A 24,898-nucleotide genomic window follows, 5' to 3' on the forward strand; every position below is an offset into this window, starting at 1 on the left:
CTTATTTCTCTGAAGGTCTCATGCCACTAATTAACCAATGGCTGCTCGTAGCCCTCAATTTAAATGCCCAGCAAGAACCAATGAAATTTTTTAAATATTATTTTTCTCAGGTGCTCCCTGTTTGAGGGCGTAATCACCTGGGTCAGAGGTGAGACCAACATGTGGTCTTTTGTTTACTACTTAGCGGCTGTGTACCTGTGGGTTTATTCTGTGTGTTAATGGATGTTCTAATCTTGGTGTTTTTCCAGTGATTTCTCTTGGTGCAATCCAAATACAGTAGGTGTGTCTTGTTTACCTGAGATTTGCAAGAGTTTGAGCTGGCCAACATGTTAGTTTTTTTCATATGGTTGATTACTGGCATGTTGATTTCCCATTTTTGAGCCATATTTTCAACTTTCTTCGTCATTTTCATATAGCAATCTCGTAATATGTTAACATTGTCGTCTATGGAAATTCAATTAGTGGTATGAGCCCTTTAATTTTTATATCAAGTACATAACCCATTTTCAACACTCACACATTTGAGATGACCTCAAAAATAAATAACGGATGTGATCTATGGCAAGATGAACTCAATAAATGTAAATATTTCACGTCTCTACTTTGCAAAATGATGAGTATTTTTTCTCTTCATTATATTTAACTTAAATGTAGTATCATTTACTGATATTTATTATTTATTATAATGCATGTGTGTTTTCATTAACAAAAATATGTCACTTTTTTTTAGCCTTCAATTCGAAATCGTATTCCAACTAGTTTTAAAGATCTTGTAGAGAAAAAGGTAGGTTCAACTTGTTTTCATTTTCTATACACATCTAAACACCATCTATGGAATTACATTACCATTATTTATAATAAAATCTGTACATAGCATCAAGACACCACAATCTAATGTTATATATGGAGATACAAATGTATATGCAGATGAAAATTGTGAAGAATTTGTTGCTATACTAAAGTTTTCACAGCATTTCACTTTTCTTAAGTTCAAAAACATATTATGATTAATTGTCCCTATTTCGGCAAAATCTGAAAACAGGATTTCATTTCTGTGTGTATGTGTGTGTCCATCCGTGGGTGTAACTGAACAAATCAGAACTGATTATGTTCAAAATTCATGCATACATCTTAGAATACATATTCCTGCGTATTCGTTTGATGGCCATTTTAGCGCTAAAAATTCATTAATCAAACATCAAATCAAGCATTTCTGTCATTTCAGAACCCGATCTCAGTCTTGTATGGACGAATTCTGTTTGAACTTGGTACATACATAATGCTGCATGTAATTTTATTTTTAGATCCAGTTCAAATTGGCTAAAATGGACATGCCATGTTCAAACTTCACAAGTAAATTGTGACACACATATGCACATTTTTGTTCTTATTCCAAGGCCAACTTTAGCATTGTAAAGAATGTTGTATATGTAGTGAAGACAAATCATAAAATATGTTCTCTTCTCAGGCTGAAGAGAATGGAATAATTTTTGTTCCTGCAAATCGTCGTTATGAAGGCAAAATGCTGTATAATTTTGGTCGGCACACAATCTATATTGAGCATGGAGTCTTATTTCAACACATGGGTGATAAATGGACACCCGTCTCACTGCAGAGTTTGATTGACACTGCACAGTAGTTGATCACCCCTCCAAAATAATGGTGAGGCCTGAATTGTGCAAGTAACTACAGTTATAATGCTTTTCTTTGTTGTATCAAAATTTGAGATGGACATTACTTTTAACATGTGTACAGTTGCACTATAGTACTTCACATGGACTCTAGCGATTGGCCGTATCAGAATTTGAGATGGACATTACTTTTAACATGTGTACAGTTGCACGATAGTACTTCACATGGACTCTAGCGATTGGCCGTATCAGAATTTGAGATGGACATTACTTTTAACATGTGTACAGTTGCACGATAGTACTTCACATGGACTCTAGCGATTGGCCGTATCAGAATTTGAGATGGACATTACTTTTAACATGTGTACAGTTGCACGATAGTACTTCACTTGAACTCTAGCGATTGGCCGTATCAGAATTTGAGATGGACATTACTTTTAACATGTGTACAGTTGCACGATAGTACTTCACATGGACTCTAGCAACTGGCCGTATCAAAATTTGAGATGGACATTACTTTTAACATGTGTACAGTTGCACGATAGTACTTCACATGGACTCTAGCAATTGGATGTATCAAAATTTGAGATGGACATTACTTTTAACATGTGTACAGTTGCACGATAGTACTTCACATGGACTCTAGCGATTGGCCATATCAGAATTTGAGATGGACATTACTTTTAACATGTGTACAGTTGCACGATAGTACTTCACATGGACTCTAGCGATTGGCCGTATCAAAATTTGAGATGGACATTACTTTTAACATGTGTACAGTTGCACGATAGTACTTCACATGGACTCGAGCAATTGGCCGTATCAGAATTTGAGATGGACATTACTTTTAACATGTGTACAGTTGGACGATAGTACTTCACATGGACTCTAGCGATTGGCCATATCAGAATTTGAGATGGACATTACTTTTAACATGTGTACAGTTGCACTATAGTACTTCACATGGACTCTAGCAATTGGCCGTATCAGAATTTGAGATGAACATTACTTTTAACATGTGTACAGTTGCACAATAGTACTTCACATGGACTCTAGCAATTGGCCGTATCAAAATTTGAGATGGACATTACTTTTAACATGTGTACAGTTGCACGATAGTACTTCACATGGACTCGAGCAATTGGCCGTATCAGAATTTGAGATGGACATTACTTTTAACATGTGTACAGTTGCACGATAGTACTTCACATGGACTCTAGCGATTGGCCGTATCAAAATTTGAGATGGACATTACTTTTAACATGTGTACAGTTGCACGATAGTACTTCACATGGACTCGAGCAATTGGCCGTATCAGAATTTGAGATGGACATTACTTTTAACATGTGTACAGTTGCACGATAGTACTTCACATGGACTCGAGCAATTGGCCGTATCAGAATTTGAGATGGACATTACTTTTAACATGTGTACAGTTGGACGATAGTACTTCACATGGACTCTAGCGATTGGCCATATCAGAATTTGAGATGGACATTACTTTTAACATGTGTACAGTTGCACTATAGTACTTCACATGGACTCTAGCAATTGGCCGTATCAGAATTTGAGATGAACATTACTTTTAACATGTGTACAGTTGCACAATAGTACTTCACATGGACTCTAGCAATTGGCCGTATCAGAATTTGAGATGGACATTACTTTTAACATGTGTACAGTTGCACGATAGTACTTCACATGGACTCTAGCAATTGGCCGTATCAGAATTTGAGATGGACATTACTTTTAACATGTGTACAGTTGCACTATAGTACTTCACATGGACTCTAGTGATTGGCCGTATCAGAATTTGAGATGGACATTACTTTTAACATGTGTACAGTTGCACAATAGTACTTCACATGGACTCTAGTGATTGGCCGTATCAGAATTTGAGATGGACATTACTTTTAACATGTGTACAGTTGCACGGTAGTACTTCACACGGACTCTAGTGATTGGCCGTATCAGAATTTGAGATGAACATTACTTTTAACATGTGTACAGTTGCACTATAGTACTTCACATGGACTCTAGCGATTGGCCGTATCAGAATTTGAGATGGACATTACTTTTAACATGTGTACAGTTGCACTATAGTACTTCACATGGACTCTAGCGATTGGCCATATCAGAATTTGTGATGGACATTACTTTTAACATGTGTACAGTTGCACGATAGTACTTCACATGGACTCTAGTGATTGGCCGTATCAGAATTTGAGATGGACATTACTTTTAACATGTGTACAGTTGCACGATAGTACTTCACATGGACTCTAGCGATTGGCCGTATCAGAATTTGAGATGGACATTACTTTTAACATGTGTACAGTTGCACAATAGTACTTCACATGGACTCTAGCGATTGGCCGTATCAGAATTTGAGATGGACATTACTTTTAACATGTGTACAGTTGCACGGTAGTACTTCACACGGACTCTAGCAATTGGCCGTATCAAAATTTGAGATGGACAATACTTTTAACATGTGTACAGTTGCACGATAGTACTTCACATGGACTCTAGCAATTGGCCGTATCAGAATTTGAGATGGACATTACTTTTAACATGTGTACAGTTGCACGATAGTACTTCACATGGACTCTAGTGATTGGCCGTATGAGAATTTGAGATGGACATTACTTTTAACATGTGTACAGTTGCACTATAGTACTTCACATGGACTCTAGCAATTGGCCGTATCAGAATTTGAGATGAACATTACTTTTAACATGTGTACAGTTGCACAATAGTACTTCACATGGACTCTAGCAATTGGCCGTATCAGAATTTGTGATGGACATTACTTTTAACATGTGTACAGTTGCACAATAGTACTTCACATGGACTCTAGCGATTGGCCGTATCAGAATTTGAGATGGACATTACTTTTAACATGTGTACAGTTGCACGATAGTACTTCACATGGACTCTAGCGATTGGCCGTATCAGAATTTGAGATGGACATTACTTTTAACATGTGTACAGTTGCACGATAGTACTTCACATGGACTCTAGCGATTGGCCATATCAGAATTTGTGATGGACATTACTTTTAACATGTGTACAGTTGCACGATAGTACTTCACATGGACTCTAGTGATGGGCCGTATCAGAATTTGAGATGGACATTACTTTTAACATGTGTACAGTTGCACGATAGTACTTCACATGGACTCTAGCGATTGGCCATATCAGAATTTGAGATGGACATTACTTTTAACATGTGTACAGTTGCACGATAGTACTTCACATGGACTCTAGCGATTGGCCGTATCAGAATTTGAGATGGACATTACTTTTAACATGTGTACAGTTGATCGATAGTACTTCACATGGACTCTAGCAATTGGCCGTATCAGAATTTGAGATGGACATTACTTTTAACATGTGTACAGTTGCACGATAGTACTTCACATGGACTCTAGCGATTGGCCGTATCAAAATTTGAGATGGACATTACTTTTAACATGTGTACAGTTGCACGATAGTACTTCACATGGACTCTAGCGATTGGCCGTATCAGAATTTGAGATGGACATTACTTTTAACATGTGTACAGTTGCACGATAGTACTTCACATGGACTCTAGTGATTGGCCTTATCAAAATTTGTGATGGACATTAACATGTGTACAGTTGCACGATAGTACTTCACATGGACTCTAGCAATTGGCTGTATCAGAATTTGAGATGGACATTTCTGTTACCTGATAGTAAGCTGCTTTGCACCAACTCTTGGCATATTTTTTGGGAGGGATGATTTTGATTATATACTAACACCCTCAGAATTAATGGAATCACCAAGTATGCATGTGGGACATTATTGACTATATAGTGATGTTAACATGTCGTGTTTTTAAATTCCTGCATATCAGAATGCAATATATTTACTATGTGATGAAACAGATTGTTTGGCAGTACATATATCTCCTGAATGTTCCTTGCTGTATCAATGAATTGATTAGATCTGTATTGTAAGTTATTTAGATCATTGTTCACCATGTTTTATCGTACATCAGGTTTGAATACAATCAACCATCAAATTCTTCACTGCCTTAAATATTAGAGATTTGACAATGTTCCTTATCTAAAGTACCCCATCAACATTTTTGTGACCTTTATCTGACCTTTACAATGTAGCATTATGTTCATGTATTTAGTAAACTTATTTATATGCAAATATATAATGATCAGGTTTTTCTCAAGTTTGAAATTAGTAAGGGTCATTTATCCTGCCAGAATTTTGGTACTACATATTTTTGTTTATTTTTCTGTAATTTGTTTGCTAATTTTGGACCAAATAAACATAATATCGATGCTAGTAATATGCTTTGCAGCATCTGTAAATCTGTAAAGTGATATGTTTTTTTCATTATGTAGTATAAATAAAAAAAAGTAGCAAGTACTGTGTACTTTTCCTACTATTTTCTTGCCAGATTTTGCTGAAATATATAACTCTACTATTTACTATTCTACATGAAATTCCTGTTGTTTTATTCTATAAGGGACATTAAGATTAATACAGTACATGTAGTATTATCTGAGGAACATGAATACTAAATAAGTTTTTTTTAGCTCGACTGTCGCCTTAGTCGAGCAGAGCTTATCATATGAGTGAGCGTCCGCTGGCGTTCGTGTCAACTTTTTACTTTTTAGCTCCGCTGTCGACAAAGTTGACACAGCGGAGCTGTTCATATTACTGATTGTCCTCTGGTGTCCGTCGTTGTCAACTTTACAATTTAAACTTCTTCTTCGCAACCGCAAGTCAGAATGTTTTCAAATTTAATATGCAAGTACCTTGGATGGTTCTTTCTCAGATTTGTTCATATCGTGAAAATCTCAAATTCTCTATTTTTGGTGAATATTTTTGGTAAAAAGTGATATTTTCGACTTCTTGTTAAAAACCACAAGTCCAATTGCTTTGATATTACATATATAGGTACTACATGTGGACCTCTCTCTGATTTGTTCATTTTGTGATGATATCTGTAATTCTCTAATTTTGATAAATATTTTTGTCATTTTTGGTAAAAAGCGATATTTTCGACTTCTTGTTAAAAACCACAAGTCCGATTACTTTGATATTGCATATATACCGGTAGGTACTACATGTGGACCTCTCTCAAATTTGTCCATTTCATGATGATACCTTTAATTTTCTAATTTTGATAAATATTTTTGGTATTTTTGGTGAAAAGTGATATTTTCGACTTACTGTTAAAAACAGCTAGTCCGATTGCTTTGATACTATACATATTGTTCATTTTCTAATGATATCTTCAGTTCTTTATTGAAATGTGCATTGCTAACAGTGGAGCTATCTCAGCCAACAGGCTGCTTGTTATTCAATTGTTATGACTTTATTGTTTTTCTTATTCCTACCTAGCCAGTATTTGCACACAAAATATAATAATATAATTTTTCATTGTTTCAGAACTTTTAATACTCACATTTTGTTTTTCCAAGCTTAGCCCACCAGTGTATAGACTTTAGTAGCAGCAAGGGAAAGCATCTAAGCATGTTTTTAGTTATTTGGTTGTAGCTAGAAAACAAAACTGAGACAAGATAATCTAGCCAACAGTGTTATGAACATGCTGTGCAATTCACAGGTCATTCATGTCATTTTAATTTATAAACTGTATTTTCAATAGACAAACATTGTTGCTGCATATTCACTACTGTGTTTCCAATATATATTAAGATTTCAGGTGATATATAGGTTGTTGTAGTAGAATGCTTAGTAACTTTTAGAGAATATCTGAATCACAAATCAATTTTTAACTTATTTTTTTGTTGTTGCTACCTTAAAGTGTTTTCAACTTGTACTAGCTTCTTAGTTACATGTAATAGACGATACAATTGGTAGAATTGAGCTTACCTGCTATCAAATTGTTAATAATTCAAATATTCCACCATTTATTTTATTCATATTCTTAGAGACAGATATTCATCAAATGATAAACACAAATCAGGCTTGTCTTGTTTGTATCCTTTCTGAATTCATTATTCAATATCTAGATTCTCAGTGGACAAGTTTGTCATAGTTATGCTATGTTTTGTGAAAAATCTTGAGATGCGTGTTCAGTTATAAAGGCATTTAATGTTTTGTAATTTATAAAATTTTTCAAGTAAGCAAGAGAAAGCATTTCAACTGATACTTGGTGTGTCCTTTACATTCAGTGTAACAATCAATGCTTATGGTAAGAAACTGATGTTTAACCATATTTTTTTTTTTAATTTGATACTGTGGTTACTCAATTTATTACACAATAATTGTCCAGTGTCATTAATGTGGGTATATATGTATGTATGTCCATTTTACTGATATTTTAAAAATAATGCTCATTGGATAAAAATGAATTGTTGTACACAGATGCTATATGGATAATGTGCAGACATGATTAGTTTAGGATTGAAATTATCTTGTACTACAGTAACAGGCTTTAACAGCCAAAAAGAATCGCTCAGGCTAAGAATATTTACATTTATTTTGTTTATACAAATGTAATTGTCTTGTAATTTTACCAAATTGCATAACTAAGATGTTTTCAAGATTCAATGACACATCATACTAGTACCCTGTGGTTCGTGGGTGTGTTTCACAGTGAAGATGACATTTGACTACATACATATATTTTTTTTAGTTAGCTCTATTTTTGAATTGTGTGTTCATGTATGTGTTTCTCTCAAAAATAGATGTACAGAAAACTTGAAGAAGTTACAGACCCCCAGCTATTGTTATGAACTGATCAGAAAACTGGAAATCAGATCGTGTATGGATTATATAGTGCAATCCCTTGTTTTCTTGAAGTTCACCGGATAATGTGATACACAGTTATTGGTATGCTAGATAAGAATCTGTCAATTGTATTACACAAACTACCAAAATCATGAAACGCATACAAGTTTTTTCTTGTCTTTCTACTCATTTGGAAACCTAATGGAAACGATTATTTTTTGGATATCTTTGACATTCTGATCGAAGAAAATAACTGAGCTAGATGGTTCTGTCGCGTCCTGTTGGTCATGACCATCAAAAGTATAATCTGTTCGCACCACCCACGCAAGCTGCATAAACTTTAGATATATTCGTGTAATATTAATTTTCTTGGACAGCATACTACAATGGTTTAAATATAGATAAAGCGGAGTAGAAAAGACAAAATCAACGACAAGATACGTAAACCTATGGTAGGTAAACGTGGTAATCCGGATATGCATACGATTACCGATATGCATCTCAGAATGCTCAAAATAATAGAAAAATGAAAGAAATCATCTTTATGCAAGTAGGACCCATTAGCACAGTTGCACCATTTTGAAGCAGCGCTTACGGATTTGCATTCAAAATAGCAAAAAGTTCCAGAAATTAAGTGAGCGAACACTGGTTCTCTGAATGCTCTGCTGAAAAACCTTCATATTGAAGACAGCGATGGAACAGCTGAGTACAGTGACAACAAATCCTGAATGCATGGACTATTTTAGTCATTCTAAAGGTTTTTAAAAATTAAAGCTGCAAGCAGCATTTGGGGAGGGGGGGTCCAAGCAGAATTGTCAGAAAAGTTATCTACAGATACTCATTGAAATGGGGTATCGATACCAATAACCCTGCATAATGAACATGTTAAATATTTCTTTATATTCAACATCATGCGACTGATAACAATTTGGGGGTAAAATTTGGGTGTATTGCTTTTGCATATTTATGAGGTTACATGATCATATATGGCCATTTCTTATGTCAGTTACATCTTTTGTTTGATGCCTTCATTTCTGCAACAGTGTTACAGATATGACAGTTATGCATATTAATGAGCTCACATGACCATATATGTTCATCTGTTATTTTAATCAAATCTCTTGTTCAACGTCATAATAACACAGGATTCATCTTCCTAACTGCAACAGTGTTTGAGATATAACAGTTATGCATATTAATGAGGTTAGAAGCCCCCACCCCATGGGCACCCAGCCACTGGACCTAGCCATGTGCCATTCAATTGGAAAAATGTATCTCAAAATTAGAATGCACATACAAATTTTCACACCAATCGGACCAATACAACACATGTAATTGCCCATAATCCCGTTTTCACAAAATCCAAGATGGCGGCCAAACCACATGAAGGATCGAAATTTTATTATTTGTTTCATATAAAGCTATAACCAGACATGTCATATACATATTTATTTAGTTGATCTGTGAATGCACCTTTGAGAAACAAATGCCTAAACTTTTGGTCAGTTTTTCCTATAATCCAAGATGGCGGTCAAACCACGTGACTGGTCGAAAATATATTATTTTTCTCATATGCAGCTATGACCAGACATGTTATATCAAAATCGGCAGTTAATTGGTTGAAGCACAAATGAGAAAGAAATGCGCAAACTTTTGGTCATTTTTGTTAATAATACAAAATGGCGGCCAAAACATGTGACCAATCAACTTTTTGGGCTCAAACTTGAAAGAGCTATGCATGTAGATGGATTATGCCAAATTTCATGTCAATCGGTCTGCAAATTTATGAGAAGATTCTCGAAAAAAACAAAATAGCGGTAAAAGTCACGCGACCTCAATGTGCTTTTACCTCATTGAGGTGCAAAACAACAACAAAATGGGATTTCTAGACCGCCACAAAGTGGTCATAATGGTCGCTTTCGGTTTTCACTAAATCCAAGATGATGACCAAATTAATGGACGAATCAAATTTTGTTTTCCAACCTAAGTAGATATAAGTTAGTAGAAGTAGAAGCTATATGCTAAGTTTTATAGCGACCGGCCATGTTGTTCAGGAGAGAAAGAGATTTCAATGAAAAAAATGCATTTTTTTAAAAGTGGACATAACATAAATGTCACGTGACAACTAAAGTTTTTATTGGCGATATTTATTGCACTTAGGCAGTACTATTACAAATTTGAAAGCCCTAGACCCTCAGAAAGGGGTGATTACCCCCCCCCCCTCTGGTCGAATGTTGACCCTCGATATCGGCCATGACATTTAACCAATACAAATTTAAAAACTTCAGTGCACAAATTCACATCACCACCAATCAGCACAGCAAGTTTGAAAACATTCTGTTCAGCCATTTTCTCAAACGATCTGACGAAAAAAACGACGGAAAGCAGAAAAATCCCAGCGATAACAAAAGGACTCCAGCCCTGAAAGGGCTTGGACCTCTAAATATAATGACGTTGTGGATTTTATGATTAGGGCACGGGGGGTACTGACAGGGCTGTGTAGCTGGTTGTTTAAAACCCCCACCCCTTATCAGACAGAAATAAACTCAAATTGCCTACCGCTTTTTAGACAAACTGTGGATATTTGACACCCTTTTCCAGACAGTAAGCATAAATGGTGCCAAGGGAATTGAATTCTCCTGATTGTTGGATCACTCAAGCTCTAGAGACAGTCTTTGGAAAACATGGACCCTTTTTCAGACAGAAATAATGAAAAAGGGATACCCCTTTTCAGACAGACAGGGTAAAATAACATGCCCATTTTCAGACAGAAGTGTTGAATTTGGCACATATATATATACATATAGCACTTCAATGTGAGTAAACCCCCCCCCCCCCGGATCAGGGTTATCACTAGGTAACCAGCAAGTGTTGACAGTTGGTGAAGGATCGACTGGCAAAGTCGGGACTTCTTTTTTTGTTTAGAAATAATTAATTGTTTAAGTCCTTTTAGTGTGATCGCGAAAACTAACGTGACCGCGATCACACTAAAACGGCTAAAGCTTCTGGAATATGCAGAACTTCACACTAATTGGTAAAATACAAATCATTAAATCTGTTGTTATACCCAAATTCCTTTATATGTTAAATCTGATTAATATTAATCAATCTGATGTCAATAAGATTAACTCATAAATATTCTATTTTATTTGGGGGTCGAGATAGAGTTGCGCGTAATACTATGATAGGTGACATAGGCCATGGTGGGTTAGGGATGTTGGATATTTGTGTTATGCAGAAAGCTTTTAAAATTGATTGGGTTAAAAGGTATTTGTCATATTTTCATCCATGGAAACGGTTCCTGGATCTTTATTTAAAACCACTTGGGGGACAACTAATTTTTAGATGCAACCTCTCAATAATGCACTACATATTACATTACCACCGTTTTATTGGGACATGCTAAATGTATGTAGTAATGTTATACAGAACGAGTTTATTTCCCCTGCATATGAGATTATATGGAATAATAAAAACATTCTTATTCAAAATAAAAGTATATTTTATTCAGATTTAAAGGATCTAGGAATTGTTTAAATAGCTGACATCGATGGCGGGGTCTCAAAGCGGCTATCCCTAAAGACTGGAAAATAAGTAGACCAGTTGTTGTGCGGCCAGATCCTCCAATCAGTGTATATGGTCGAAAGCAAATGATTAATCTCTCTAACTATACCCCAAAATTCAGCCGTAAACTCATCTCTTCTGAATTTTTAATTACTCCATTTAGTCAGCCTTTCTTTAGAGACTTGTTGGGGGTAGAAACTGGATGGGATTTTTTCTATTCAATGCCATTTCTTGTTACAATTTGCAGTACTCTTCGTGAATTTCAATGGAAATTAAACCATACCATCCTGTACAAAAATGCTATGCTACAATGTATATCACTTTCAATCACCTTTACTAGTAGTTATTTCTGACATGTGTACATTTTGCCATAACTTCAGTGAAACTCTGGTTCATCTCTTTTGTGACTGTCATGTGGTGCAAGATATTTGGACAAGGTTTTATGATCACTGGGGTCAACATTTGCAGTGCCCCCAGCAAAACAGATTCTCCTAGGTGAGTTTCTTTCACCTTTTGAACCATTTAATTATATTCTTTAAAAAATGTATCTATACAAGCAAAATTAAGAAAGAATTACCATCCTTTGTTGCCATTAAAGCTGAAATTAGTTATACAAGAAAGATAGAAAAGAAAGAAGAAATACCACGTTTACTGTTTCTAGAAAAATGGGCCAATTTTGCACAAGACAACGTTACTTGATGTTTTGTTGGTGAACCCGTTAGTATGTACGGCCTAATTGTTTTTTTTTATTGTTTTTTATTTTTTTATTTTAAGCCTTTGAGGGATTATGTACAGAAAGTGTTATCTATTATGTCAATTGTTTCATGCAAATTTTATGATAAAAGAAAATATCATTTTTTTTTCTTTTGTACAGCAAAGCCTATAATGTATATGATTGTCTATATTTGAATACAAATAGGGCAGTTTATTACACACTTATTGGCTTTTTCTAATGAAATGAAATAAAATTACTTTAAATATATAAAAAAAAGGCTAAATCGATGACAATGTCATTGTTTTGTTTGTTTTTTCGACAGAATAATATGTTGTGTTCATCAAGAACGTTAATATTTCACGACAAATGTTAAAGCGGAGGGGTCGATCGATACCTGCGCACGCGCGGGAATTGAGTCCCAGGCGACGATAACGCAATGGTTCATGGGCAGACGTCTGTTCAACAGCGATACGCTATGACTGTCATGCGCAGGTGACGACTCCCCGCTTTAATCATTACTGTGAACGCGTGAATGAAAGAAAACTTGCTAACGATTCGCCTGTGCTGATTCGAACTGGCGTCTGGAGATCGTTGTCAGATTAAGCCATTCCATTTCAATAGGAGGCCAAGATACTATTAGAGAGGTATATGAATTTTCCATAATAATTTTTATCGTTGTTGTAATTGTACTGTATAATTTATAACATTTAACAGAGCGCAAAACGAGAAAAAATACGAAAATTTAGCATAAAGTAACGACTTTAGAGTGCGTCCCTCTCAGTAAATACCATTGCCTCATTTTGAGAAAGAGGTGGCCCAAAGTGTTTTAAATTGATAACGATCTCCAGACATCAACACAGGCGATTCGTTATCAAGTTCGCTGATGATGTTGGTAATTAGATGTTCCTTTCATTCACGCGTCCACAACTCATTTCATCAACATACGAAGCAACAATATTATTGCACTACAGTCGTCATTAGAATTACGCGTAAACAAACAATGTATTTTACAAACGTTGCATACGTTGTCAACGGTATTTGAACCAGAAAAGAATAAGCTACGTACTTATAACAAGTTTAAACAAAATTTTGAATTTGAACCATATTTAGAACAAATCAAAAATGTGCATCACAGAGTCAGCTTCACTAAGTTTCGCATTTCTTCTCACTCGTTGCCAATTGAAAAACTAATTAGATATAATAAAACACCTCCAGAGCAAAGGTTTTGTTTTCTATGTAATGAACAGGCTATTCAAGTTGGGGATGAATTTCATGTATTACCCACATGAAATAGTCAGATTGTACAAGCTCGTACTAAATTTGAAGCTGAATTAGCAATTTATGATGACAGCATTTGCAAGTTATCAACTCATGAGAAATTCAAGTGCTTGCTAGGCACTAAAGATAGCTTCATTGTCAATTGCTTGGGAAAATTTATTGATTTTATTTCTAAGCTTTAGTTTAGTCTATTGTTTTATTTGTGTTTTTCTTGACCATTGATTTATTGTATTTTTTTTTCATTCATACTAAATTTTGTGTCAAATAAAATGTATATCTATCTACTGAATACAACTATCACCTGCTTACAAAATGTTTAGATGTATTTCAAACACAGTGGTGCGTAAGTGATGTCATTGCAATCCTGGATGACAACTCATTAAAAATCCCCGAATGTTTAGACAATGGCTAAATAACTCCCTTTTTAACTGTAAAAAACCGCCTTTTCAAATGTTTTTAATGGATTTAATAGTATTGCACTTCTAAGATATTTTACGGTTTTCAACTTCACGGGAGCATAAAATCAAACCATTCTAATATATTTTTTACGGTTTTCAACTTCACGGGAGCATAAAATCAAACCATTCTAATATATTTTTTACGGTTTTCAACTTCACGGGAGCATAAAATCAAACCATTCTAATATATTTTTTACGGTTTTCAACTTCACGGGAGCATAAAATCAAACCATTCTATTACCAGGCTGTGAATGACATATAAAAATAATGCCGTCATTTTGATTTCTGTGAACACAACATTTTCAAAACATTATTATTTGTGTACCGTGCACATAGCACCCTAGCACTCACGTTTATAGAAAAACGTGTCGGTTATGTGATTCACAAGACCTGAAAGAATTTCATTAATTTGTGTACATTCCACCACGTGACTGAATCCGGTGTCTGGAACATGATCAGTCTGAAGGATTAGGATATGTATCAGGTCATAAATTGAAGTAAACCGGATCCTAGTTCCCGAACTTTTTTTTGTTCATTTTGTGAAATACTTATTTAATTATTATTTCTTCATTATCATATATATATATATTGATGTACTTGCCAAGCTTTGGGGGGCTAGGCGCATAAGCAGAGCATTACAAACATTTTTCAAAAACTTAGAGATGCCTTAGTGATTACAGTGAAAAATGTAATGAATTCCACCCCTAATCTTATTGCAGTTACACAGAGAGCATAATCGTTTGTCTGTACATTTTGCTAATCCTACCAAATAATTTAAAGCTCAATTAAATTATCTTTCAATGTAGTTACGGAAAAAACGAATACATTTTTTCTGTGATTCAGGTCATTCTTTAAAAGTTACTAAAGAAATGATCAGTTTTATGGCGGGTGGCGTTTGCCGGCAAAATCCGGGGGTCGGTTCAGTGCTGCTCAGCTGGGTAGTAAGTGGGATGGGTGGACGGAGGGGATTTAGTATTCATAGTAAGTGGGATGGGTGGACGGACGGGATTTAGTATTCATAGTAAGTGGGATGGGTGGACGGACGGGATTTAGTATTCATAGTGAGTGGGATGGGTGGACGGACGGGATTTAGTATTCATAGTAAGTGGGATGGGTGGACGGACGGGATTTAGTATTCATAGTAAGTGGGATGGGTGGACGGACGGGATTTAGTATTCATAGTGAGTGGGATGGGTGGACGGACGGGATTTAGTATTCATAGTGAGTGGGATGGGTGGACGGACGGGATTTAGTATTCATAGTGAGTGGGATGGGTGGACGGACGGGATTTAGTATTCATAGTAAGTGGGATGGGTGGACGGACGGGATTTAGTATTCATAGTGAGTGGGATGGGTGGACGGACGGGATTTAGTATTCATAGTGAGTGGGATGGGTGGACGGACGGGATTTAGTATTCATAGTCAGTGGGATGGGTGGACGGACGGGATTTAGTATTCATAGTAAGTGGGATGCGTGGACGGACGGGATTTAGTATTCATAGTAAGTGGGATGGGTGGACGAACGGGATATAGTATTCATAGTGAGTGGGATGGGTGGACGGACGGGATTTAGTATTCATAGTGAGTGGGATGGGTGGACGGAGGGGATTTAGTATTCATAGTGAGTGGGAAGGGTGGACGGACGGGATTTAGTATTCATAGTAAGTGGGATGGGTGGACGGACGGGATTTAGTATTCATAGTAAGTGGGATGGGTGGACGGACGGGATTTAGTATTCATAGTGAGTGGGATGGGTGGACGGAGGGGATTTAGTATTCATAGTGAGTGGGATGGGTGGACGGACGGGATTTAGTATTCATAGTAAGTGGGATGGGTGGACGGACGGGATTTAGTATTCATAGTAAGTGGGATGGGTGGACGAACGGGATATAGTATTCATAGTGAGTGGGATGGGTGGACGGAGGGGATTTAGTATTCATAGTGAGTGGGATGGGTGGACGGAGGGGATTTAGTATTCATAGTGAGTGGGATGGGTGGATGGAGGGGGTTTTGTATTCATAGTGAGTGGGATAGGTGGACGGAGGGGATTTAGTATTCATAGTGAGTGGGATGGGTGGATGGAGGGGGTTTTGTATTCATAGTGAGTGGGATGGGTGGATGGAGGGGTTTTGTATTCATAGTGAGTGGGATGGGTGGACGGACGGGATTTAGTATTCATAGTGAGTGGATGGGTGGACGGAGGGGATTTAGTATTCATAGTGAGTGGGATGGGTGGATGGAGGGGGTTTAGTATTCATAGTGAGTGGGATGGGTGGATGGAGGGGGTTTAGTATTCATAGTGAATGGGATGGGTGGACGGAGGGGATTTAGTATTCATAGTGAGTGGGATGGGTGGATGGAGGGGTTTTGTATTCATAGTAAGTGGGATGGGTGGACGGACGGGATTTAGTATTCATAGTGAGTGGGATGGGTGGACGGAGGGGATTTAGTATTCATAGTGAGTGGGATGGGTGGACGGACGGGATTTAGTATTCATAGTAAGTGGGATGGGTGGACGGACGGGATTTAGTATTCATAGTAAGTGGGATGGGTGGACGAACGGGATATAGTATTCATAGTGAGTGGGATGGGTGGACGGAGGGGATTTAGTATTCATAGTGAGTGGGATGGGTGGACGGAGGGGATTTAGTATTCATAGTGAGTGGGATGGGTGGATGGAGGGGGTTTTGTATTCATAGTGAGTGGGATGGGTGGACGGAGGGGATTTAGTATTCATAGTGAGTGGGATGGGTGGATGGAGGGGGTTTTGTATTCATAGTGAGTGGGATGGGTGGATGGAGGGGGTTTTGTATTCATAGTGAGTGGGATGGGTGGACGGACGGGATTTAGTATTCATAGTAAGTGGGATGGGTGGACGGACGGGATTTAGTATTCATAGTAAGTGGGATGGGTGGACGGACGGGATTTAGTATTCATAGTAAGTGGGATGGGTGGACGGACGGGATTTAGTATTCATAGTGAGTGGGATGGGTGGACGGAGGGGATTTAGTATTCATAGTGAGTGGGATGGGTGGACGGACGGGATTTAGTATTCATAGTAAGTGGGATGGGTGGACGGACGGGATTTAGTATTCATAGTAAGTGGGATGGGTGGACGAACGGGATATAGTTTTCGTAGTGAGTGGGATGGGTGGACGGAGGGGATTTAGTATTCATAGTAAGTGGGATGGGTGGACGGACGGGATTTAGTATTCATAGTAAGTGGGATGGGTGGACAGACGGGATTTAGTATTCATAGTAAGTGGGATGGGTAGACGGACGGGATTTAGTATTCATAGTAAGTGGGATGGGTGGACGGACGGGATTTAGTATTCATAGTAAGTGGGATGGGTGGACGGACGGGATTTAGTATTCATAGTGAGTGGGATGGGTGGACGGAGGGGATTTAGTATTCATAGTGAGTGGGATGGGTGGACGGACGGGATTTAGTATTCATAGTGAGTGGGATGGGTGGACGAACGGGATATAGTATTCATAGTAAGTGGGATGGGTGGACGGACGGGATTTAGTATTCATAGTAAGTGGGATGGGTGGACGGACGGGATTTAGTATTCATAGTAAGTGGGATGGGTGGACGGACGGGATTTAGTATTCATAGTAAGTGGGATGGGTGGACGGACGGGATTGAGTATTCATAGTAAGTGGGATGGGTGGACGGACGGGATTTAGTATTCATAGTAAGTGGGATGGGTGGACGGACGGGATTTAGTATTCATAGTAAGTGGGATGGGTGGACGGACGGGATTTAGTATTCATAGTAAGTGGGATGGGTGGACGGACGGGATTTAGTATTCATAGTGAGTGGGATGGGTGGACGGAGGGGATTTAGTATTCATAGTGAGTGGGATGGGTGGATGGAGGGGGTTTTGTATTCATAGTGAGTGGGATGGGTGGATGGAGGGGTTTTGTATTCATAGTGAGTGGGATGGGTGGACGGACGGGATTTAGTATTCATAGTGAGTGGGATGGGTGGACGGACGGGATTTAGTATTCATAGTAAGTGGGATGGGTGGACGGACGGGATTTAGTATTCATAGTATGTGGGATGGGTGGACGGACGGGATTTAGTATTCATAGTAAGTGGGATGGGTGGACGGACGGGATTTAGTATTCATAGTAAGTGGGATGGGTGGACGGACGGGATTTAGTATTCATAGTGAGTGGGATGGGTGGACGGAGGGGATTTAGTATTCATAGTGAGTGGGATGGGTGGACGGACGGGATTTAGTATTCATAGTAAGTGGGATGGGTGGACGAACGGGATATAGTATTCATAGTAAGTGGGATGGGTGGACGGACGGGATTTAGTATTCATAGTAAGTGGGATGGGTGGACGGACGGGATTTAGTATTCATAGTAAATGGGATGGGTGGACGGACGGGATTTAGTATTCATAGTGAGTGGGATGGGTGGACGGAGGGGATTTAGTATTCATAGTAAGTGGGATGCGTGGACGGACGGGATTTAGTATTCATAGTAAGTGGGATGGGTGGACGAACGGGATATAGTATTCATAGTAAGTGGGATGGGTGGACGGAGGGGATTTAGTATTCATAGTGAGTGGGATGGGTGGACGGAGGGGATTTAGTATTCATAGTGAGTGGGATGGGTGGATGGAGGGGGTTTTGTATTCATAGTGAGTGGGATGGGTGGACGGAGGGGATTTAGTATTCATAGTGAGTGGGATGGGTGGATGGAGGGGGTTTTGTATTCATAGTGAGTGGGATGGGTGGATGGAGGGGGTTTTGTATTCATAGTGAGTGGGATGGGTGGACGGACGGGATTTAGTATTCATAGTGAGTGGGATGGGTGGACGGAGGGGGTTTTGTATTCATAGTGAGTGGGATGGGTGGACGGACGGGATTTAGTATTCATAGTGAGTGGATGGGTGGACGGAGGGGATTTAGTATTCATAGTGAGTGGGATGGGTGGATGGAGGGGGTTTAGTATTCATAGTGAGTGGGATGGGTGGATGGAGGGGGTTTAGTATTCATAGTGAATGGGATGGGTGGACGGAGGGGATTTAGTATTCATAGTGAGTGGGATGGGTGGATGGAGGGGTTTTGTATTCATAGTAAGTGGGATGGGTGGACGGACGGGATTTAGTATTCATAGTGAGTGGGATGGGTGGACGGAGGGGATTTAGTATTCATAGTGAGTGGGATGGGTGGACGGACGGGATTTAGTATTCATAGTAAGTGGGATGGGTGGACGGACGGGATTTAGTATTCATAGTAAGTGGGATGGGTGGACGAACGGGATATAGTATTCATAGTGAGTGGGATGGGTGGACGGAGGGGATTTAGTATTCATAGTGAGTGGGATGGGTGGACGGAGGGGATTTAGTATTCATAGTGAGTGGGATGGGTGGATGGAGGGGGTTTTGTATTCATAGTGAGTGGGATGGGTGGACGGAGGGGATTTAGTATTCATAGTGAGTGGGATGGGTGGATGGAGGGGGTTTTGTATTCATAGTGAGTGGGATGGGTGGATGGAGGGGGTTTTGTATTCATAGTGAGTGGGATGGGTGGACGGACGGGATTTAGTATTCATAGTAAGTGGGATGGGTGGACGGACGGGATTTAGTATTCATAGTAAGTGGGATGGGTGGACGGACGGGATTTAGTATTCATAGTAAGTGGGATGGGTGGACGGACGGGATTTAGTATTCATAGTGAGTGGGATGGGTGGACGGAGGGGATTTAGTATTCATAGTGAGTGGGATGGGTGGACGGACGGGATTTAGTATTCATAGTAAGTGGGATGGGTGGACGGACGGGATTTAGTATTCATAGTAAGTGGGATGGGTGGACGAACGGGATATAGTTTTCGTAGTGAGTGGGATGGGTGGACGGAGGGGATTTAGTATTCATAGTAAGTGGGATGGGTGGACGGACGGGATTTAGTATTCATAGTAAGTGGGATGGGTGGACAGACGGGATTTAGTATTCATAGTAAGTGGGATGGGTAGACGGACGGGATTTAGTATTCATAGTAAGTGGGATGGGTGGACGGACGGGATTTAGTATTCATAGTAAGTGGGATGGGTGGACGGACGGGATTTAGTATTCATAGTGAGTGGGATGGGTGGACGGAGGGGATTTAGTATTCATAGTGAGTGGGATGGGTGGACGGACGGGATTTAGTATTCATAGTAAGTGGGATGGGTGGACGAACGGGATATAGTATTCATAGTAAGTGGGATGGGTGGACGGACGGGATTTAGTATTCATAGTAAGTGGGATGGGTGGACGGACGGGATTTAGTATTCATAGTAAGTGGGATGGGTGGACGGACGGGATTTAGTATTCATAGTAAGTGGGATGGGTGGACGGACGGGATTGAGTATTCATAGTAAGTGGGATGGGTGGACGGACGGGATTTAGTATTCATAGTAAGTGGGATGGGTGGACGGACGGGATTTAGTATTCATAGTAAGTGGGATGGGTGGACGGACGGGATTTAGTATTCATAGTAAGTGGGATGGGTGGACGGACGGGATTTAGTATTCATAGTGAGTGGGATGGGTGGACGGAGGGGATTTAGTATTCATAGTGAGTGGGATGGGTGGATGGAGGGGGTTTTGTATTCATAGTGAGTGGGATGGGTGGATGGAGGGGGTTTTGTATTCATAGTAAGTGGGATGGGTGGACGGACGGGATTTAGTATTCATAGTAAATGGGATGGGTGGACGGACGGGATTTAGTATTCATAGTGAGTGGGATGGGTGGACGGAGGGGATTTAGTATTCATAGTGAGTGGGATGCGTGGACGGACGGGATTTAGTATTCATAGTAAGTGGGATGGGTGGACGAACGGGATATAGTCTTCATAGTAAGTGGGATGGGTGGACGAACGGGATTTAGTATTCATAGTAAGTGGGATGGGTGGACGAACGGGATATAGTATTCATAGTGAGTGGGATGGGTGGACGGAGGGGATTTAGTATTCATAGTGAGTGGGATGGGTGGACGGAGGGGATTTAGTATTCATAGTGAGTGGGATGGGTGGATGGAGGGGGTTTTGTATTCATAGTGAGTGGGATGGGTGGACGGAGGGGATTTAGTATTCATAGTGAGTGGGATGGGTGGATGGAGGGGGTTTTGTATTCATAGTGAGTGGGATGGGTGGATGGAGGGGGTTTTGTATTCATAGTGAGTGGGATGGGTGGACGGACGGGATTTAGTATTCATAGTGAGTGGGATGGGTGGACGGAGGGGATTTAGTATTCATAGTGAGTGGGATGGGTGGATGGAGGGGGTTTAGTATTCATAGTGAGTGGGATGGGTGGACGGAGGGGATTTAGTATTCATAGTGAGTGGGATGGGTGGATGGAGGGGTTTTGTATTCATAGTGAGTGGGATGGGTGGACGGAGGGGATTTAGTATTCACAGTGAGTGGGATGGGTGGACGGAGGGGATTTAGTATTCACAGTGAGTGGGATGGGTGGACGGAGGGGATTTAGTATTCATAGTAAGTGGGATGGGTGGACGGACGGGATTTAGTTTTCATAGTGAGTGGGATGGGTGGATGGAGGGGGTTTTGTATTCATAGTGAGTGGGATGGGTGGACGGACGGGATTTAGTATTCATAGTGAGTGGGATGGGTGGACGGAGGGGATTTAGTATTCATAGTGAGTGGGATGGGTGGATGGAGGGGGTTTAGTATTCATAGTGAGTGGGATGGGTGGACGGAGGGGATTTAGTATTCATAGTGAGTGGGATGGGTGGATGGAGGGGTTTTGTATTCATAGTGAGTGGGATGGGTGGACGGAGGGGATTTAGTATTCACAGTGAGTGGGATGGGTGGACGGAGGGGATTTAGTATTCACAGTGAGTGGGATGGGTGGACGGAGGGGATTTAGTATTCATAGTAAGTGGGATGGGTGGACGGACGGGATTTAGTATTCATAGTGAGTGGGATGGGTGGATGGAGGGGGTTTTGCATATAATTTTTCATTGTTTCAGAACTTTTAATACTCACATTTTGTTTTTCCAAGCTTAGCCCACCAGTGTATAGACTTTAGTAGCAGCAAGGGAAAGCATCTAAGCATGTTTTTAGTTATTTGGTTGTAGCTAGAAAACAAAACTGAGACAAGATAATCTAGCCAACAGTGTTATGAACATGCTGTGCAATTCACAGGTCATTCATGTCATTTTAATTTATAAACTGTATTTTCAATAGACAAACATTGTTGCTGCATATTCACTACTGTGTTTCCAATATATATTAAGATTTCAGGTGATATATAGGTTGTTGTAGTAGAATGCTTAGTAACTTTTAGAGAATATCTGAATCACAAATCAATTTTTAACTTATTTTTTTGTTGTTGCTACCTTAAAGTGTTTTCAACTTGTACTAGCTTCTTAGTTACATGTAATAGACGATACAATTGGTAGAATTGAGCTTACCTGCTATCAAATTGTTAATAATTCAAATATTCCACCATTTATTTTATTCATATTCTTAGAGACAGATATTCATCAAATGATAAACACAAATCAGGCTTGTCTTGTTTGTATCCTTTCTGAATTCATTATTCAATATCTAGATTCTCAGTGGACAAGTTTGTCATAGTTATGCTATGTTTTGTGAAAAATCTTGAGATGCGTGTTCAGTTATAAAGGCATTTAATGTTTTGTAATTTATAAAATTTTTCAAGTAAGCAAGAGAAAGCATTTCAACTGATACTTGGTGTGTCCTTTACATTCAGTGTAACAATCAATGCTTATGGTAAGAAACTGATGTTTAACCATATTTTTTTTTTTAATTTGATACTGTGGTTACTCAATTTATTACACAATAATTGTCCAGTGTCATTAATGTGGGTATATATGTATGTATGTCCATTTTACTGATATTTTAAAAATAATGCTCATTGGATAAAAATGAATTGTTGTACACAGATGCTATATGGATAATGTGCAGACATGATTAGTTTAGGATTGAAATTATCTTGTACTACAGTAACAGGCTTTAACAGCCAAAAAGAATCGCTCAGGCTAAGAATATTTACATTTATTTTGTTTATACAAATGTAATTGTCTTGTAATTTTACCAAATTGCATAACTAAGATGTTTTCAAGATTCAATGACACATCATACTAGTACCCTGTGGTTCGTGGGTGTGTTTCACAGTGAAGATGACATTTGACTACATACATATATTTTTTTTAGTTAGCTCTATTTTTGAATTGTGTGTTCATGTATGTGTTTCTCTCAAAAATAGATGTACAGAAAACTTGAAGAAGTTACAGACCCCCAGCTATTGTTATGAACTGATCAGAAAACTGGAAATCAGATCGTGTATGGATTATATAGTGCAATCCCTTGTTTTCTTGAAGTTCACCGGATAATGTGATACACAGTTATTGGTATGCTAGATAAGAATCTGTCAATTGTATTACACAAACTACCAAAATCATGAAACGCATACAAGTTTTTTCTTGTCTTTCTACTCATTTGGAAACCTAATGGAAACGATTATTTTTTGGATATCTTTGACATTCTGATCGAAGAAAATAACTGAGCTAGATGGTTCTGTCGCGTCCTGTTGGTCATGACCATCAAAAGTATAATCTGTTCGCACCACCCACGCAAGCTGCATAAACTTTAGATATATTCGTGTAATATTAATTTTCTTGGACAGCATACTACAATGGTTTAAATATAGATAAAGCGGAGTAGAAAAGACAAAATCAACGACAAGATACGTAAACCTATGGTAGGTAAACGTGGTAATCCGGATATGCATACGATTACCGATATGCATCTCAGAATGCTCAAAATAATAGAAAAATGAAAGAAATCATCTTTATGCAAGTAGGACCCATTAGCACAGTTGCACCATTTTGAAGCAGCGCTTACGGATTTGCATTCAAAATAGCAAAAAGTTCCAGAAATTAAGTGAGCGAACACTGGTTCTCTGAATGCTCTGCTGAAAAACCTTCATATTGAAGACAGCGATGGAACAGCTGAGTACAGTGACAACAAATCCTGAATGCATGGACTATTTTAGTCATTCTAAAGGTTTTTAAAAATTAAAGCTGCAAGCAGCATTTGGGGAGGGGGGGTCCAAGCAGAATTGTCAGAAAAGTTATCTACAGATACTCATTGAAATGGGGTATCGATACCAATAACCCTGCATAATGAACATGTTAAATATTTCTTTATATTCAACATCATGCGACTGATAACAATTTGGGGGTAAAATTTGGGTGTATTGCTTTTGCATATTTATGAGGTTACATGATCATATATGGCCATTTCTTATGTCAGTTACATCTTTTGTTTGATGCCTTCATTTCTGCAACAGTGTTACAGATATGACAGTTATGCATATTAATGAGCTCACATGACCATATATGTTCATCTGTTATTTTAATCAAATCTCTTGTTCAACGTCATAATAACACAGGATTCATCTTCCTAACTGCAACAGTGTTTGAGATATAACAGTTATGCATATTAATGAGGTTAGAAGC

At 38.7% G+C, this 24,898-nt stretch overlaps 1 protein-coding gene across 1 annotated transcript in view; it reads left to right on the forward strand.

The window, feature by feature from the left end:
- The window catches only part of LOC100378273 (tuftelin-interacting protein 11), a 31,507-nt gene extending 29,796 nt beyond the window's left edge, over positions 1-1,711 (forward strand). The window contains exons 13-14 of the mRNA XM_085506649.1: positions 731-784; positions 1,469-1,711. Coding sequence (XP_085362775.1) covers positions 731-784; positions 1,469-1,639 — 225 coding nt within the window. The 3' untranslated portion in view covers positions 1,640-1,711. The remainder of the gene's footprint in view (positions 1-730; positions 785-1,468) is intronic.
- Positions 1,712-24,898: the final 23,187 nt, after the last annotated feature.

This window comes from Saccoglossus kowalevskii, chromosome 12 (genome assembly GCF_978046115.1).
Source record: "Saccoglossus kowalevskii chromosome 12, keSacKowa6.1, whole genome shotgun sequence".
NCBI lineage: Eukaryota > Metazoa > Hemichordata > Enteropneusta > Harrimaniidae > Saccoglossus > Saccoglossus kowalevskii.